Raw genomic sequence first — 19,087 nt, 5'->3', positions numbered from 1 at the left:
AAAGTAATCCAGGAGTGGATCACTGGACAGCGGTCAAGAACATCCTGAAATACCTGAAAAGGACTAAGGATATGCTTCTCGTATATGGAGGTGACAAAGAGCTCGTCGTAAAAGGTTACGTTGATGCAAGCTTTGACACTGATCCGGACGATTCTAAATCGCAAACCGGATACGTGTTTACATTAAACGGTGGAGCTGTCAGTTGGTGCAGTTCTAAACAAAGCGTCGTAGCGGGATCTACATGTGAAGCGGAGTACATAGCTGCTTCGGAAGCAGCAAACGAAGGAGTCTGGATGAAGGAGTTCATATCTGATCTAGGTGTCATACCTAGTGCATCGGGTCCAATGAAAATCTTTTGTGACAATACTGGTGCAATTGCCTTGGCAAAGGAATCCAGATTTCACAAGAGAACCAAGCACATCAAGAGACGCTTCAACTCCATCCGGGATCTAGTCCAGGTGGGAGACATAGAGATTTGCAAGATACACACGGATCTGAATGTTGCAGACCCATTGACTAAGCCTCTTCCACGAGCAAAACATGATCAGCACCAAGACTCCATGGGTGTTAGAATCATTACCGTGTAATCTAGATTATTGACTCTAGTGCAAGTGGGAGACTGAAGGAAATATGCCCTAGAGGCAATAATAAAGTTATTATTTATTTCCTTATAATCATGATAAATGTTTATTATTCATGCTAGAATTGTATTAAACGGAAACATAATACATGCGTGAATACATAGACAAACTAAGTGTCACTAGTATGCCTCTACTTGACTAGCTCGTTAATCAAATATGGTTATGTTTCCTAACCATGAACAATGAGTTGTTATTTGATTAACGAGGTCACATCATTAGTTGAATGATCTGATTGACATGACCCATTCCATTAGCTTAGCACCCAATCGTTTAGTATGTTGCTATTGCTTTCTTCATGACTTATACATGTTCCTATAACTATGAGATTATGCAACTCCCGTTTGCTGGAGGAACACTTTGGGTGCTACCAAACGTCACAACGTAACTGGGTGATTATAAAGGAGCATTACAGGTGTCTCCAAAGGTAGATGTTGGGTTGGCGTATTTCGAGATTAGGATTTGTGACTCCGATTGTCGGAGAGGTATCTCTGGGCCCTCTCGGTAATGCACATCACTTAAAGCCTTGCAAGCATTGCAACTAAATGAGTTAGTTGCGGGATGATGTATTACAGAACGAGTAAAGAGACTTTCCGGTAACGAGATTGAACTAGATATTGGAATACCGACGATCGAATCTCGGGCAAGTAACATACCAATGACAAAGGGAACAACGTATGTTGTTATGCAGTCTGACCGATAAAGATCTTCGTAGAATATGTAGGAGCCAATATGGGCATCCAGGTCCCGCTATTGGTTATTGACCGGAGACGTGTCTCGGTCATGTCTACATTGTTCTCGAACCCGTAGGGTCCGCACGCTTAAGGATACGATGACAGTTATATTATGAGTTTATGCATTTTGATGTACCGAAGGTTGTTCGGAGTCCCGGATGTGATCACGGACATGACGAGGAGTCTCGAAATGGTCGATACGTAAAGATTGATATATCGGAAGCCTATGTTTGGACATCGGAAGTGTTCCGGGTGAAATCGGGATTTTACCGGGTTACCGGGAGGTTACCGGAACCCCCCGGGAGCCATATGGGCCTTCATGGGCCTTAGTGGAAAGGAGAAAGGGGCAGCCCAAGGTGGCTGCTCCACTTCCCCCTCCCCTAGTCCTATTAGGACTAGCAGAAGGTGGCCGGCCCCCCTCTCTCTCTTTCCCCCCCTTGGGGAATCCTAGTTGGAATAGGATTGGGGGGGGGAGTCCTACTCCCGGAAGGAGTAGGACTCCTCCTGCGCCCTCTCCCTTGGCCGGCGCCCCCCTCCCCCCTTGTCTCCTTTATATACTGAGGTAGAGGCACCCTAGAACACACAAGTTGATCCACGTGATCTATTCCTTAGCCGTGTGCGGTGCCCCCTGCCACCATATACCTCGATAATATTGTAGCGGAGTTTAGGCGAAGCCCTGCTGCTGTAGTTCATCAAGATCGTCACCACGCCGTCGTGCTGACGGAACTCTTCCCCGACACTTTGCTGGATCGGAGTCCGGGGATCGTCATCGAGCTGAACGTGTGCTCGAACTCGGAGGTGCCGTAGTTTCGGTACTTGATTGGTTGGATCGTGAAGACGTACGACTACTTTCTCTACGTCGTGTCATCGCTTCCGCAGTCGGTCTGCGTTGGGTACGTAGACAACACTCTCCCCCTCGTTGCTATGCATCACATGATCTTGCGTGTGCGTAGGAAATTTTTTGAAATTACTACGAAACCCAACACACTCTCCCTTCTCGTTGCTATGCATCACATGATCTTGCGTGTGCGTAGGAAATTTTTTGAAATTACTACGAAACCCAACATCTGATGCCCTTTAAGACTTTTGTACATCCCTGTTTCAAGCAATGTCTTCAACCTAGCATTCTCATCAGCAATAGCAGTGGTATCCTCAGTAGAGGGGTTAGTTACCACATCAATGGTTGAAGATATTGCAACAGTAGTAGCAGTAGAACATTCAGCAACAGAAGTAGCATTATCACGCTCAATGCATTTAAGACATGGTGGTTCAAATCCTTCCTGAGCGGAACTGATCTGTTTGGCGCGAAGTGACTCGTTTTCCTTTTGAAGATCTTCATGAGCCGCTCTCAATTTCTCAAGATCTTGCTTCCTTTGAAGATAATCATAGGAAAACTTTTCATGAGTTGTTGAGAGAGTTTCATGACGACTTTCAAGTTCCACATACTTAACGTGAAGATTTTTATGTCTTCAATTAAGGATTCAGATCGAGTCATTTCAGCACCTAACAGATCATCGCTTCTGTCTAACAGTTTTTGAATATGTTCCATAGCTTTCTGTTGTTCAGTTGCAATTTTAGCAAGTGTTTTGTAGCTGGGTTTTGAACCACAATCAGAGTCATCGTCACTAGATGTTTGATAGTGAGTAGTGCGTGTGTTTACCTTGGCACCGCGTGCCATGAAGCAGTAGGTAGAAGCAGAGTAGTCCTTGTCATTTGCATCGGTGTCGGTGATGAAGTCATTGTCTTCACTGTTGAAGATGGAGTTGGCAACGTATGCTGTAGCCAGACTTGCGACGCCTGAATCGGACTCCTCCTCAGACTCCACCTCCGCCTCCTCAGAAGCGGACTCCTCCTCTGAATCCATTTCCATGCCAACAAACGCACGTGCCTTGCCAGATGAACTCTTCTTGTGTGATGAAGACTTTGAGGAAGACTTGGAAGAAGATTTTGAGTATTTCTTCTTCTTCTTGTCGTCAGAGTCATATTCCTTGATCTTCTTCTTCTTTTTGTTCTCATTGTCCCACTGTGGACACTCAGAGATGAAGTGGCTAGGTTTCTTGCACTTGTGACATGTTTTCTTCTTGTAGTCATGAGAAGAAGCTTCATCATTCCTTGAGCTTGATCGGGAAGACTTTCTAAAGCCTTTCTTCTTAGTGAATTTTTGGAACTTCTTGACAAGCATAGCAAGTTCCCTTCCAATGTCTTCAGGATCATCAGAACTGCCGTCAGATTCTTCTTCAGATGAGGAGACAGCTTTTGCCTTCAAGGCACGAGTTCGCCCATAGTTTGGACCGTAGATATCTCTTTTCTCAGAAAGCTGAAACTCATGTGTGTTGAGCCTCTCAAGTATGTCAGACGGCTCGAGTGTCTTGAAGTCAGGACGTTCTTGAATCATCAGGGCTAGGGTGTCGAGCGAACTGTCAAGTGATCTCAGTAGTGTCTTGACGACTTCATGCTTGGTGATCTCAGTAGCGCCGAGGGCTTGAAGCTCATTTGTGATGTCAGTGAGTCGGTCAAATGTGAGCTGGACATTCTCATTGTCATTTCGCTTGAAGCGGTTGAAGAGGTTGCGAAGGACACTGATTCTCTGATCTCTCTGGGTTGAGACGCCTTCATTGACCTTGGAGAGCCAGTCCCAGACCAGCTTAGATGTTTTCAAAGCACTCACACGGCCATACTGTCCTTTGGTCAGATGACCACAGATGATATTCTTGGCAGTAGAGTCCAGTTGAACGAACTTCTTGACATCAGCAGCAGTGACACCTTCTCCAGCCTTGGGAACGCCGTTCTCAATGACATACCATAGGTCGACGTCAATGGCTTCAAGATGCATGCGCATCTTATTTTTCCAGTAGGGATATTCACTTCCATCAAAGACGGGGCACGCAGCGGAGACTTTAATTATCCCTGCAGTCGACATAGCTAAAACTCCAGGTGGTTAAACCGAATCACAGAGAACAAGGGAACACCTTGCTCTGATACCAATTGAAAGTGCGTTATATCGACTAGAGGGGGTGAATAGGCGATTTTTATGAAAGTCTTCAAAACGTGGATGTTATGAAGACAAACAATAGAAATAAACCTATTACCCTGCAGCGGAAGGTAGACTACACTAGGCAAGCCATAGTCAAGTATTCAATAGAGTGAAAGCACAATGACTAATAGCAGCAATGTAGTAAGGATCAGGTAGGAAGATATTGTGAAGCCACACAGAACATGCAGTCACTCAGTGAAGACAAAAGATAGTTCGAACATACAATGACTTCACAAGGAGTAACAGTAAGTAAAGGGAAGGGAAGATGAAACCAGTGACTCGTTGAAGACAATGATTTGTTGGACCAGTTCCAGTTGCTGTGACAACTGTATGTCTGGTTAGGGCGGCTAGGTATTTAAACCTTAGGACACATAGTCCCGGACACCCAGTCCTGAACACGCAGCTCAGGACACCCAGTCCTCACCGTATTCCCCCTGAGCTAAGGTCACACAGACCTCGCCCAATCACTCTGGTAAGTCTTCAAGGTAGACTCCCAAACCTTCACAGACTTCGTTCACCGGCAGTCCACAATGTCTCTTGGATGCTCAGAACGCGACGCCTAACCGGCTGGAGGATGCACAGTCCTCAAGTGTAATAAGTCTTCAGATCACACAGACAAGAAGACTTAAGTGATGCCTAATTCTCTTTGGCTCTGGGTGGTTAGGGCTTTATCCTCGCAAGGAATTCTCTCTCAAAGGCTTCGAGGTGGGTTGCTCTCAAACGACAAAAGCCATACTCTGAATCTGAGCAGCCAACCGTTTATGGTTGTAGGGGTGGGCTATTTATAGCCACTTGGCAACCCGACCTGATTTGTCCGAAATGACCCTGGGTCACTAAGGAACTGACACGTGTTCCAACGGTCAGATTTCAAACTCACACGGCAATTTTACTTGGGCTACAAGCAAAGCTGACTTGTCCGACTCTGGACAAGATTCGCTCTCATAGTCTTCACTCGAAGACATAGGTTTTTTTTAAGCATCACTTCAGTCATTCTGACTGGTTCTCTTGGACCCCACTTAACAGTACGGTGGTTCCTATGACTCAACAAAGAAGAAAAACAGCTACGAAAGATCTAAGTCTTCGAGCTCCATAGGCTTCATGTGATGTCTTCTCTTGTCATAGTCTTCAATGTGAATATCTTCATATACCACCTTTAACTTCAATGTCTTCATACATTTTTAGGGGTCATCTCTGGTAGGAAAACCGAATCAATGAGGGACTTCTACCTGTGTTATCCTACAATTCTCACAAACACATTAGTCCCTCAACTAGGTTTGTCGTCAATACTCCAAAACCAACTAGGGGTGGCACTAGATGCACTTACACCAGGTACTTGATAATCGACGGCGATTTGTACCCCACATAGATCCCCAACTTCCTGTGTGGGCCCATAGATGTCCGCTGTGGTGGTGAGATCCGGATGTATGCAGCACATTCGAACTTACGCAGATGGGAAATGCTTGGAGGATTTCCACGTACCAATTCCAGAGGGAAAGAACTGTGATATGCAGTTGGCCTCAATTGTATCAAGTCAGCAGCGTGTAAAAAGCGTGACCCCAACAAGAGGTTGGCAAGTTGCAATTCGTCAACAAAGGTCTTGCAATGAGTTTGATTCTCTTAATCAATGCTTCAGCCAAACCATTTTGTGTATGGACATATGGAACAGAGTGTTGAACTTCAATCCCCAAAGCCATGCAATAATCATTGAAAGCACGTGAGGAGAATTCTGCAGCATTGTCCATCCGAATTGATTTAATTTGACTTTCAGGATAATAGGCTTGCAACTTAATGACTTGCCTCATTATCTTGGCAAATGCATGGTTTCATGTGGATAGAAGACACACATGTGACCATCGTGTAGATGCGTCAATCAGAACCATGAAAGACCGGAAAGGTCCAGATAATGGCTGAATGGGACCACAAATGTCTCCTTGAATACGTTCAAGGAACTGGAGTGATTCAGCTTGTATTTTGAGGTGTGAGGGCCTCAAAATTAGCTTTCCCGTGGCACAAGATGTGCACACAAAATCAGAAGATTGAGGAAATTTTGACTCAAGCAAATTATGACCAATGGAATTGCTAGTAATTTTTCTCATCATCCCTATTCCAGGATGGCCTAGACGATCATGCCAGGTTTGGAATGCGTTAACATTCTGAAAAATTACTTTGTATGTAACATGTTCCACGGGTTTGATGTACGTATAGTACAAACCAGACGATAGAGAAGGAATTTTTTCATGTACCTTTTTGCCATATCCGTCATCTTTAGTAAAGAGTAGATGCTCCTCTTTGTTGTCTTCATGGGTTTCAATATAAAAACCATTTTTACGGATATCTCGATAACTGATCAGGGTACGTGCAGAATCGGGATACAGTAAAGCATCCTCAATTGTCACATATGTACCATTTGGAAGAGGAATTATGCCTTGTGGACAATGGTGCCACAAACTCCATACTAAGGGAGATGAAATATTTCCAAACTCCATACTGAGGGTGACCGGCGGTCGCTGTCTACGGACATACAAGGACATGCGGGAACAAAATGATCTTTAATAAAATTTCTGCGTTCTAAAAATGTTCGATGACTAAACAATTGCAATAAACGTGTCCATATGATTTAGTTCGTAAATATAGCTTTCCTTGGAGATAGCATACACTGATACGCCGACGTTTACTACTCCCAGAAAGAAGAGGGGGAGATGTCTACCGTCTGTGTATCAGGAAATATATATCAAGTACACACAATAACATGATTGGGCGAAATATGGTCTATAAAACCCCGATAATGAATTTCATTCAGTAATGACAATTCAGAAATGATCCTAATGTGTAGTCCATACTTCCACAAGATCAAAACAAGGCCTTACCTTCCAACATTCTTCACCACAATTCCACAACCTTCACATACGACTTACTTCTAAAGGATTATACTATACTCAAACCTTGTAAAACATCTCGTGACTATGAATGTATCGAAAAAATGTGACGGTAATGTATGTAACCTATAACGAGAACGGTGCCGAGTTCCTAGGTGGGGTAAGGTTCAGCTTCTGTAGTAACCTCTATCAAGAACAATACCAGACTGTCTTCCTTCGATGTGTTGTGTGTCACCAGAAACCTCAAGGGAAAAAATATGCACGCACTGCAGTTGCCAATTGCAAAAATCACTTCTCACCACCATCCTTGTCTTCTGAACCTCCATTGTGCCTGTCGGACCTCACTGGGAGGACACTCCGACGCTCTTTGCCGCCTGGCTTCGCTGATGCGTTCCCATACCACATCATTCCAAGAACAGCGAGGATCATCCCAAGGACTACGTGTAGGTTCAGGCCCTCCTTGCCAAAGAAGAGAAAGCCAAGGAAGAGGACCAGCACAGTCTTCATGTGGCCTAAGACTTGGAAAGATACAGCAGAGAACCGGCCGATGCAGATGAACTGGCTCAGATTAACGCCGATGGCGATGATGCATGAGAGTACGACGAATAACTGCAGTCACAAAATGCAATGATAAGATAGATGACAAAATAAAGAGGTTGAATGTGTAGACAAACTAATCTTGCAAACACTAAAATCAAAATTCTAGTCAAGCTAGTCACGTGAGGAAATGAAAAGCCACGAATTCAACTAAATATGAGATCCAACAAAGCAGAGCAACAGAAGTTTTCCACAATAATGTTCCCTAAAATGCTGGCCATTTCCCACTTTATCTCTAAGCAAACATAAACCAGCTAATCAATTGCTTATACAGAAGCTGCAACATAGATCACCATAGGTTCAGGGACATGAAACACTGTTACAATATTGATTTCTTACCAGAGAAAGCGATGTGAAATTGAAGTGATCCACCCTTTTGCCAGTCAACAAGAAATCCACAAAGGGCCCTACTAACAGGAGGGAACCTGCTTGGGCTGGAGCAGTGTGGCCTAGGAGATTGAATGAGTTCAGAGAGTACTTCCGCTGCAGATAATGAACATACTGCAAAACAGGGGAAAAAAGAATTAACAGTATTTCAAGTGGGTACTCTTTCCAATACATGATAAGAACAAATAACAGAATGGCAGCAAACATAATCAAATAACAGTCAGTCATGAGGTTAAACAACAGAATGCATAGTAATGTCTGTAAACATTATAAAGATTGGCCTCTTATTCGATCATTGTTTCAAGACCTCTAATAGATAAGCATGTAACACTATCATGATTATTTTTTATTTTATTGTGTGTGTGTGTGTGATTTATCTTTCAGCAACAGGATTCTATTGACTTGGAAGACATATACAGTCACCATACAAGTATAGGTATTTCAACTTACATATTGTTGGAAAGCTGTGCTCCAGACAGCTATAACAGCTGCAAGCATGCCTTTTGCATTCACACTGACATCAGTAACAGTGCAAACTGCAACGCCTATAAGTACAACCATTATGCTCAGCTTTGTGTCCCGTGAATAATGTACACGATCAAAGACAACTTCCAGAAGACATGATGCGGGTATCATGCACAGCTTTGCTATCTGAACAAGAGAAAAGAATTAATTAAGAGCTAATAATGCGAAGATACATAGCTTATAGGTAACAGAAAGTCAGAAACTACACTGACCTGATAAAACCCCACAGAATTCCACATCAAGCTCACATTCATGCCAACGATCGACAAATTTGAAAAGATTACAAACTTAATCAGATCTGGTAGCGGTAAGTGAGAGGGCTGGCTCAGGCCTAACCACCGAAACACAATAGTCATCAAGGTCGTTGTCAATAAATGAAGGCCAGTTAATGTTGTGGCTGCAAAAGGCATAAATCATAATCAGTGACATGGCAGGAGTTTATCCAAGTTTTAACACATGTGCAGTTTGTTGAGGGTCAGAAACCTCATAGAACTTGTAAGTTATCGCTACCTAGTATAACAATAAATCATATTAGATTAGCATGCTTCTTATGTTCAACAGACGCATCCCAAGTTTACGCCAAGCAGGTTAGCATAGCAGCAGACACCTAGGATTGCCTAACAGTCAAATCCCTGACTCTCAGATCACTATAAAAGTAATCTAGTTGAAAAAACTGTTATGAGTAGGTCAAATGCTGACATACTCATCTGTAATTAAAGATCTATCAACAAAAGAGCATCTAGAATTTACATGCATGGAATTTGCAGTACCAATTGGGGATCACAAAAGGTTTAAAATAACTTCCTGATCCCTTTGTACACTAAAATCAGCAGAGCAATACTAATGCGCAATTCAGAAGGAGAAGCCTATGATAGTCAAATTGAAGTCAGACAGAAATTGAAAGATATAGAACAAAATACATCATAACATAATCCTACTCACTGCCAAAAGTAAAGAACAAGATGTGAATAGGTTGAATTAATGATGTATGTGACTACATAATTCTTCACCAAAGCTAAAAACGTACCAAAACTGAATCCATGTGTAGCCATTAAGGCTTTGTTGACCATGATGATCCCAACGGATGAGGTGATATTGAAACCCCATGCTGCAAAGTCTAAGGCGGCCTTCTTGTCGGATTTTCTCGGAGAACCCATCTCTATCTTCACAGGTTCAAATCAACACTTGGTGAGCTAGAGTCTCTGAGGCACAAATGCCATCCACACAAGATACAGAGCCCAGGATTTAACTGCAGTAATGAATTAAAGCCATTTCAGATGATTACACAGTGAACAAAGATGGTGCTGCTTGCACCTGAGTTAAATAAAATGCCCCAAGATTAAGCAGAAATTTGTCTAAACAGCGCACACTACTACAATTTACCTGAGAACTACTGGTTCTGAACGCAATTAGCAACATATAATGCAGGAGCCCTACTGTTTCCTTCTGCTCCAGTAAAAACAAGCCTGCTCATGCCCGGATGCAGCTACTCATGGGAACCGAATGCTCTTCCTCCACGGAATAACAGCAACAACTGCTCCAACAACGCAGCTCTAACCCCAAAATCCCTCCTAGCCCAGTAATCCACCTGCGAATCCGAATTCGTATCTCTACTTGCAAAGCTGATAGACAACAAACACTACGCGACGCAGCAACCCTGCTGATCCCGAACGCTCTGCTACACACAACCCTACTGATCCCGACGCTCTGCTACACACAACCCTGCCCTGCTCATAGTCCGGATGCTCCTCCACGGAACCCCATCAGGGAGTGCTCCAGGAGCGCAACTCCACACCCCGGAACCCCTCCTAAATCCAGCAAACCGACCAACGAACCCGCCCCCAAATCGCAGCTGCTCGCGCCAAAAACCCGCGCCAGATCGCGCGTCCCCCCGAAAAGGCTGCGGCGGAAGGGAGGGGGAGGGGGAGGCGGAATCCTTACTCGAGAAGCGCGGGGCTCGATCCCTCCACCCGGAAATGGCAGATCTCCCGGCGCTCTGATCTGAGATTTGGGGTGGGAGGGGTGGTGTGTCGCCGGGGTGGGGGGTGTGGTGTTCTGTGTGAGTGTTTCGGTTTCTTCCTCGCCCCCTCTTTTTTTATTTTTGTTTAATTTTTTTTCCGCGACGCTCACAACTACCTTCGGCATCAGATCTGTGCCCCCATTTTATAGGCTGCCGGGTGCACGCATTTTTGTGAGCCCAGAGTTTTATTTACGCTAATCTTGGGGTTTTATCGCTAAGTTGTCCTCGGTTGAATCGCCACGGTTTGGTTTTCGTGAAGGTGACAAGTAATCCATGAAGAGAAAACAATAACAACGTGAGAGGAATATGCAAGGTGTCATGCATAAGAAAAATTGAACGTCCTGTTAGGGTTACTATCATTTTCACTTCTCACTCCAAGCGATTTGGCACGGCAGTGATCCTCCTTTATTGACACCAAGTTTGTTTTGCATCAGAACAACGTTATCTAGTAAGGCTATGTTCAGTTCCAAAGGATTATATCCACTTGGGGATCTAATCCATGTAGGGTTTTGGTGTCGCCACCCAATCCCCACGTGGAACCATTCCACCGGAGGGATCACCTAATCTCTGTTCGGTTACACCCACCAGCAAAAACACTTCTAAGTATACAGCAGTATACAACGGCACATCAGCACAACAGAAGTAATACAAGTCTTGTTTAGTAGTGGGAGCAATCAGTGACAACTACAAGTGGGAATCAGTAGCAATCAATTCATTGGAAGCCAAAAAAGAAACTTGTGGTTTGTTCAAAAAAACAAAGGAGAAATTACATTGTACAGTTGCAGTTCAGCAGATGAAATTACGATCAGTAGATGGATCGTTTTGGGGCTAATAGCGCCTAGACAACGAGCTGATCAATCGGAGCAGCTGAACTGCGCCACTGCAGACGCCGGAACTGCAGCCGGAACGCAGGGCCGTACCTGCACGACCGACGGAGGAAGCAGAGGGACCTTTGGATCTTGGGACTGACGGACGTCGAAGGGAGAGGGCCGCTGCCGCCGGATCTAGAAGGGCCGTTGCCGCCATCAGTTAGATCCGTGTCGCCGCCGAGCTTGAGCCGCTGCAACTAGATGCGGCGGCGCCGGTTGGACAGGTGAGAGGGAGGAGGGCGGGGTGGTGGGAGCACGCCGCCGCAGTCTCCTCCAATAGCGCTGCTGCTGCTGTCCCTCCTTCTCCGGCGCCGGCGTCGGCGTCGCCGCGACACGAGAGAGATCGGGCGAGAGAGGGTGTGGCATTTCGAGCGAGAGACGGGGTTTGCTTCCACGAGTCGGGACGCGTGGGTCGTTTCCCGGCGATTTCCACGCGGTTTGGGAGGTGTTTAATCCCGCCCGGGTCTAAACGAAGGCTGTTAGAAGCCAGACCGGGATCCGACCCCAGCCAGGGCGAAACCCACGGGGATCAGCGGGGTTTCGGCCCGATCCCGGCGAGGGTGGGGATAACCGAACAAAGCCTAAGTTAAGTTTAAAACTAGAACATATGGTAAGTTTCATCCCAAAAATTTCTTGCTCAATATACTAGAGTTAAGAATTAGCCACACAAAGAAAAAAGGTGGTAAGAACATCTCCGACAACTCCCTTTGTTTTCTTTGTCTGTATCGAAGAAGTTCGGCAAAAAACTTCCTCCAATAACTCCATTTTTTCATCTCCTTTTTATGACCCAATACTTCCCCAAGACCATGGGGACCACGTTTCACCCCACCAGCCCTCTAATGTCCCATGTACGCTCCATCCCCCGTTGTCAAGCGTCACCCGGCCACCGGAGCATCGCCATCGACCATCGGGTCGCCATCGACCTCCCGCACTCTTCATTCTCCTCAGGGATCAGCGTGGGCGCGCCGCCTACCCAGCCAACAATCGCCCCCTACCCCTCTAAAATGCAGAGGGTAGACAATAACCGCGTGGAAGATATTTCAGACCCGAAACAGATAGACGATTGTCCTTCGTCCGAGAAAAGAAACTATGAGCATGATTGTCCCTAGAAAATACCATTAAAATGAAGAGACAACACTTTGTTTATCGTTATATGGTGCATATTCAGAAATTCAATTCGACTCCCGGGAGCACGTGCTCCCGGGCCTAAAAATAATTTTTTAAATGTCAAAAAATCATGACAAAAAATTTATGTGTTGTTAGTTACATCCAAATGCTAACTGCAAATTTTAAGGCAAAAATGTTAAGCATTTTAGCATGTGCAAAAAAAGAACACCAAATGTTACCCCCAAATGTCACCTTAAATTTGTTTTTTTTTCACCGACGGAACAATGCTGCTCCATTTCAAGCATGCTTGCGACACTAATACTAACATCCACAAAATTTTCAGATTTTTTATAAACATTTACTAGTTTTTTTTCATGTTACTCTCCTGGGAGCCAAAAAGCACCTCCCGTGCATATTGTTTTATCTCACCATGGATGCATGACTATATTCTTTACCAACTACCATGGTACGCTCTAAAAAGGAAGGCAACACGTCACAACTTAAATTTCGCTATAGTACCAATAGCATGTTGTAATTTTATTAACCATGTTTGTTTAGATTCTACCTAACTATAACAACATTAAAGTGCATCCAATAGCTAACTCACGTATTATAACTATTCATTCGACTATAGATGACAAAAAGGTCACTCTTTCCATGCACGCATAGAATCGAGAAGCACTTTAATATGCAGATGCATTTGCAACTAATCAGGAACTTATGCATGCCAACTAATGCATGGGCCAACCCGTTCCAATAATCAATTTAGTGCAACTTCTTTTTATGTCACAAGCCGTCTATATCTTCAATTAAAGATCACAAATCATCCCAACAAAAATGAACATCCAAGTTAAAGCAATTGAGATTCCATACGTATATACTATATATGTGGGGGAAATAGATATAGACCATGTGAATATAAGTACCAATCTTAGTTTACATGGTGACAAGAATTGTGATCTTAGCCTAAAATGACAATGGAAGTTATAATTAAGAAGAAAATCAACAAAGTAGCGCACAAACGTGAAAGAAAACTCCTTCAAGCAAATATATCTAAGACTATATGTTATTTCATTTATTTCCAAAATAAAGCTTGTTACATTTACCTTTAGACTATAATCCGTTGTCTGGTGCTATTACTTTCACACTAGACTCAAGTTTTATACTATGAATGGTAGTGCCAGCGTTGTTGCTCATAATTCTAAGGGAACGGTCAACATATCAACATAGGAAATGTTGCTTTGTGTGGTATTATTGACACGGCTAGGATATGCACTTGTTTCATAGGTCTTCCCTTCACTTTGGACATGTAGTAATCCTTAAATCTGATAGTGCGCATGATTTGCTCTCGACAATGTCTCTAGACTCCCTACTACATCTATAGGTAATATAATCATTATTTTGGGGAGTTACAAGGATCATAAAAGAGGACCCGGATGGAAAACACGAGCTCTAAGGCTTATGTCGATTGTTAAGGGCGTGCGTGGTTACTTGCATCGATTTTTGCTCCCTTGCATCACCAATTCAGGTTGGCTGAGCTAATACAGACTATAGGCCATGTCGCGCATTGTTTGGTTGTGAAGGAAATATGCCCTAGAGGCAATACTAAAGTTATTATTTATTTCCTTATATCATGATAAATGTTTATTATTCATGCTAGAATTGTATTAACCGAAAACATGATACATCTGTGAATACATAGACAAAACAGAGTGTCACTAGTATGCCTCTACTTGACTAGCTCATTGAATCAAAGATGGTTATGTTTCCTAACCATAGACAAAGAGTTGTCATTTGATTAACGAGATCACATCATTAGGAGAATGATGTGATTGACTTGACCCATTCCATTAGCTTAGCACTTGATCGTTTAGTTTGTTGCTATTGCTTTCTTCATGACTTATACATGTTCCTGTGACTATGAGATTATGCAACTCCCGTTTACCGGAGGAACACTTTGTGTGCTACCAAACGTCACAACGTAACTGGGTGATTATAAAGGTGCCCTACATGTGTCTCCAAAGGTACTTGTTGGGTTGTCGTATTTCAAGATTAGGATTTGTCACTCCGATTGTCGGAGAGGTATCTCTGGGCCCACTCGGTAGTACACATCACTTAAGCCTTGCAAGCATTGCAACTAATGAGTTAGTTGCGGGATGATGTATTACGAAACGAGTAAAGAGACTTGCCGGTAACGAGATTGAACTAGGTATTGAGATACCGACGATCGAATCTCGGGCAAGTAACATACCGATGACAAAGGGAACAACGTATGTTGTTATGCGGTTTGACCGATAAAGATCTTTGTAGAATATGTAGGAGCCAATATGAGCATCCAGGTTCTGCTATTGGTTATTGACCGGAGACGTGTCTCGGTCATGTCTACATGGTTCTCGAACCCGTAGGGTTCGCACGCTTAAAGTTCGATGACGGTTATATTATGAGTTTATGTGTTTTGATGTACCGAAGGTAGTTCGGAGTCTCGGATGTGATCACGGCCATGACGAGGAGTCTCGAAATGGTCGAGACATGAAGATTGATATATTGGACGACTATATTCGGACACCGGAATGGTTCCGGGGGTTATCGGATATATACCGGAGTACTCGGGGGTTACCGGAACCCCCTCAGGGGTTATTGGGCCTCATGGGCCCAAAGTGGTGGAAGAGGAGAGGCAGCAGGAGGTGGCGCGCGGCCCCCCTTGCCCCAATCCGAATTGGGAAAGGGAAGGGGGCGGCGGCCCCCTTCTCCTTCCTTCTCTCCACCTCCTCCTTCCCCCTTCTCCTAGTTGGAATAGGAAAGGGGGGAAAAACCTACTTGGAGTAGGATTGCCCCCCCCCTTGGCGCGCCTCCTCCTCTTGGCCGGCCCCCTCCTCCTCCCCCTTTATATACGGAGGAGGGGGGCACCCCATAGACACAACAATTGATCATTGATCTTTTAGCCGTGTGCGGTGCCCCCCTCCACCATATTCCACCTTGGTCATATCGTAGCGGTGCTTAGGCGAAGCCCTGCGTCAGTAGCATCATCATCACCGTCATCATGCCGTCGTGCTGACAGAACCCTCCCTCGAAGCTCTGTTGGATCGGAGTTCGTGGGACGTCATCGAGTTGAATGTGTGCTGAACTTGGAGGTGCCGTGCGTTCGGTACTTGGATCGGTCGGATCGTGAAGACGTACGACTACATCAATCGCGTTGTGCTAACGCTTCCGATTTCGGTCTACGAGGGTACGTGGACACACTCTCCCCTCTCGTTGGTATGCATCACCATGATCCTGCGTGTGCGTAGGAAATTTTTGAAATTACTACGTTCTCCAAAAGTGGCATCCGAGCCAGGTTTATGCGTAGATGTTATATGCACGAGTAGAACACAAGTGAGTTGTGGGCGATACAAGTCATATTGCTTACTAGCATGTCATACTTTGGTTCGGCGATATTGTTGGATGAAGTGGTGTAACGCCCCGAGACCGTTGCGCCAGGTGTCTGCCAGTTATTCGCTGTTGTTGCCTTGTCATTTGCTTGCGTGTTGCATCTTATCATGTCATCATGTGCATTGCATCATCATGTTTTAAAACTTGCATTCGTCTGGGTTCTCCGAGTTCTCTCCGTTGTCCGTTCTGAGCCCAACCACACTTGCACACGCCCGCGGCATGTCCGGAATAGTATTTTATAAGTGGCCGGAAAATGTTCTCGGAATGGGATGAAAGTTGGCGTGCGGTGTTGTTTTGTTGTTAGTAGACCGCCTGCCAAGTTTCATCGCGTTCGGAGTCCGTTTGACGCCCCAACGGATAACTATAGCGACATTATAGTCGGTCAAAACGTCGGACGTTTTCGGTCTCCGGAAACAGATGCCGGGCCCTCCCTCTCTCTTCTCCCCCTCGCAGTCTCGCCACAACCCACCTAGTCCATCCTCCTTCCCCTCTTCGCTTCTGGAGTTGTCCGATGCGACCGCACGGTCCGAAACCCTCTCTGCACAGTGCATCGAACCCCTCACGTGCGCGTCCGAAAGTTGTCCCGAACCCGACCCGGACTGTCGCCATCGTTGTGTCCGGATCATCCCCAAACATCTACAAAACGTCTCCGTTTTGTTATTTGGACTCCCTAACTGATTTATTCTTGACCGCCCGATTACGATCGGACGGACCGAATGCCCCTCTAACCTAATCCAACAACATATATATAGATAACAACCCTAATTTTGAGGAGAGTTGTCCCATCCATCCACTTCTTCCGCCGCCACCCACTCACCATTCCCCTCGGGATCTTCCCAGATCCACCTCGTTTTTGCCCATCCACCCAACTGGGAGCCTCCACCTCTCCTCCCGATTCACCTCCAGCGATCCAATCAGTGATGCCGCCGGCAGCAGCAGCTGCACCCTCGCGCTCCCCTCCGTCCTCCACCTTCTCTCCATCGCGCCCTGTCTTCCCTGCTTCTTCTCAAGCCCGTCCATGGAGTCAGCTGTCCCCGCCGGCGATGATCAGATAAGCGCCGCCCCTCTCCTTCCCCGTGGTCTCTCCCCTTCCTCTGGTTCCTTTCTCTCCCTCTCTCTCTCACACACACACACATCTCTCTCTCTCTCACAGGAGCTCTTCCCGAGCAAGAGTGCCCCGCCCCAGCCGTGCTCCTTCCCCGAGCGTGCCTTGCCGTCGTCCAGCCGTGCGCGCGTCACTCGTTTGTCCCCGATGGATCCGCGAAGCCGCCCGTATGGGACCTCGTCAACCTTCTGCTCCTTCGCCGCCCCGTGTCCCGCGCCATGGACGCCCGTGCGAGCTTCCAGTGCCGCCTCGTCCTTGCTCCACCACCATCTCCGGCAAGTTCGACACTTCCCCGACCCGTTCAGGCCAGTCCCGGCCCTTTCCCTCGTCGGATCCGGGGTTTTCCCCTCGCTCCCATCTGCTGACTGACCTCCTCTACATCTCGCGTTGACCGTGCCCCGCCTGCGTTCCCCCTGCTTCGCCAGAGCACGAACGATGCCAAGTCGCGTCGACCGATCCCGGCGCTCCATCTTCGACCGAAGCAGGCATGCCCAGCGCCGCTCGCCGCCATCCGCCAAGCTCCTTGCCGCCGCGCTCAAGTCCCGCCTCGCCGTGCCTCTGCTTCGTGCGGGCTGAGACGAGACGACCGCTGCTGTACGCGGGTCGTTGCGCGTTGACCCTCTCCTGGTCCAGATGGGCTCCCAGATCCAGCCGGCCCAGCGCTGCCGCATCCACCCCGCGAAGCCCCTCTATTTCTTTCATGTTGTTGGGCCAGCCTGCCAGATTCGGCCCGTTCATGTTTTTTCTTCCAGGTCTACGATTTTTCTATTTATCCAGAGGGTTACAGTTTTGCAGAAAGGTCCCTAAACTTCATGCATATAATAACTTAATAACCGTGCATCGGATTAAAACAAACTTTATATGTAATATGTCTAGAATTTTGTCTAGTTTAATAATATGCCACTTTCATCTATGTTTAAAATGTTTAAAATGCTGTTTGTTTAAATTTGCTTAATAACTTGCTAAAATGATTTATTTCATAACTAAATAACCATAGCTCTGAATTAAATAATCTTTATATGTAAATGGGGTAGAAAAATGCCTAGATTTACTTGGTGCACTCATCTTGCATGTTTAACAACTCTAAAATAATGTTTAGGGCAGAACAGTACCAAATCTATAATATGCTCATGAGGAGTTTCCGGAATTGTTGTTCGTTGCTTCCGGCCTCTTTTAAACTTGCCTAGTTATGTAGTTTTATTATGCTTCACCTCTTGTCATGTTTAACAACATTTAATATTGTCGGGTACATAAACGAGATCGAACTAAATAGCTTGAATGTGGTGTTTCGTCAATATGCAACGGAGTTGCATATTGAGCTCCACTTAATTTGTAGCATTGTTTGTGCACTTTGCCATGCCATGCTTCATTAAACCGGACATGCATCATACTTGTTTGCGCATCGTGCCATGTTGTTGTAGTGGTTGTTTACTTTGTTGTTTGCTTTCTTTCCGGTGTACTTCGTCTCGGTAATCCGGTAATGTCGTGTTGTGAGGATTCGTTCATCTACGCACGTTTGTCTTCTTCATGGACTCGTTCTTCTTCCTTGCGGGATCTCAGGCAAGATGACCATACCCTCGAAATCACTTCTATCTTTGCTTGCTAGTTGCTCGCTCTTTTGCTATGCCTATGCTGCGATACCTACGACTTGCTTATCATGCCTCCCATATTGTTGAACCAAGCCTCTAACCCTCCTTGTCCTAGCAAACCGTTATTTGGCTATGTTACCGCTTTGCTCAGCCCCTGTTATAGCGTTGTTAGTTGCA

At 45.5% G+C, this 19,087-nt stretch overlaps 1 protein-coding gene across 1 annotated transcript; it reads right to left on the bottom strand.

Annotated features, from left to right (window-relative positions):
• Positions 1-7,171: 7,171 nt before the first annotated feature.
• LOC125508652 (UDP-rhamnose/UDP-galactose transporter 6) lies at positions 7,172-10,932 on the bottom strand. The gene is made up of 6 exons (XM_048673414.1): positions 10,733-10,932; positions 9,819-10,040; positions 9,004-9,188; positions 8,717-8,917; positions 8,219-8,380; positions 7,172-7,891 (listed from the first exon to the last, which is right to left on the bottom strand). Exons 2-6 carry the CDS (start codon positions 9,946-9,948, stop codon positions 7,571-7,573), a joined length of 999 nt encoding a protein of 332 aa, XP_048529371.1. The 5' UTR covers positions 9,949-10,040; positions 10,733-10,932; the 3' UTR covers positions 7,172-7,570.
• Positions 10,933-19,087: the final 8,155 nt, after the last annotated feature.

This window comes from Triticum urartu, chromosome 5A (assembly GCF_056163025.1).
Source record: "Triticum urartu cultivar PI428250 chromosome 5A, HENAU_Tu73, whole genome shotgun sequence".
Classification (NCBI taxonomy): domain Eukaryota; kingdom Viridiplantae; phylum Streptophyta; class Magnoliopsida; order Poales; family Poaceae; genus Triticum; species Triticum urartu.
Note: the sequence above shows the minus strand (reverse complement) of the source record. Positions and strands in the feature narration are given on the sequence as shown.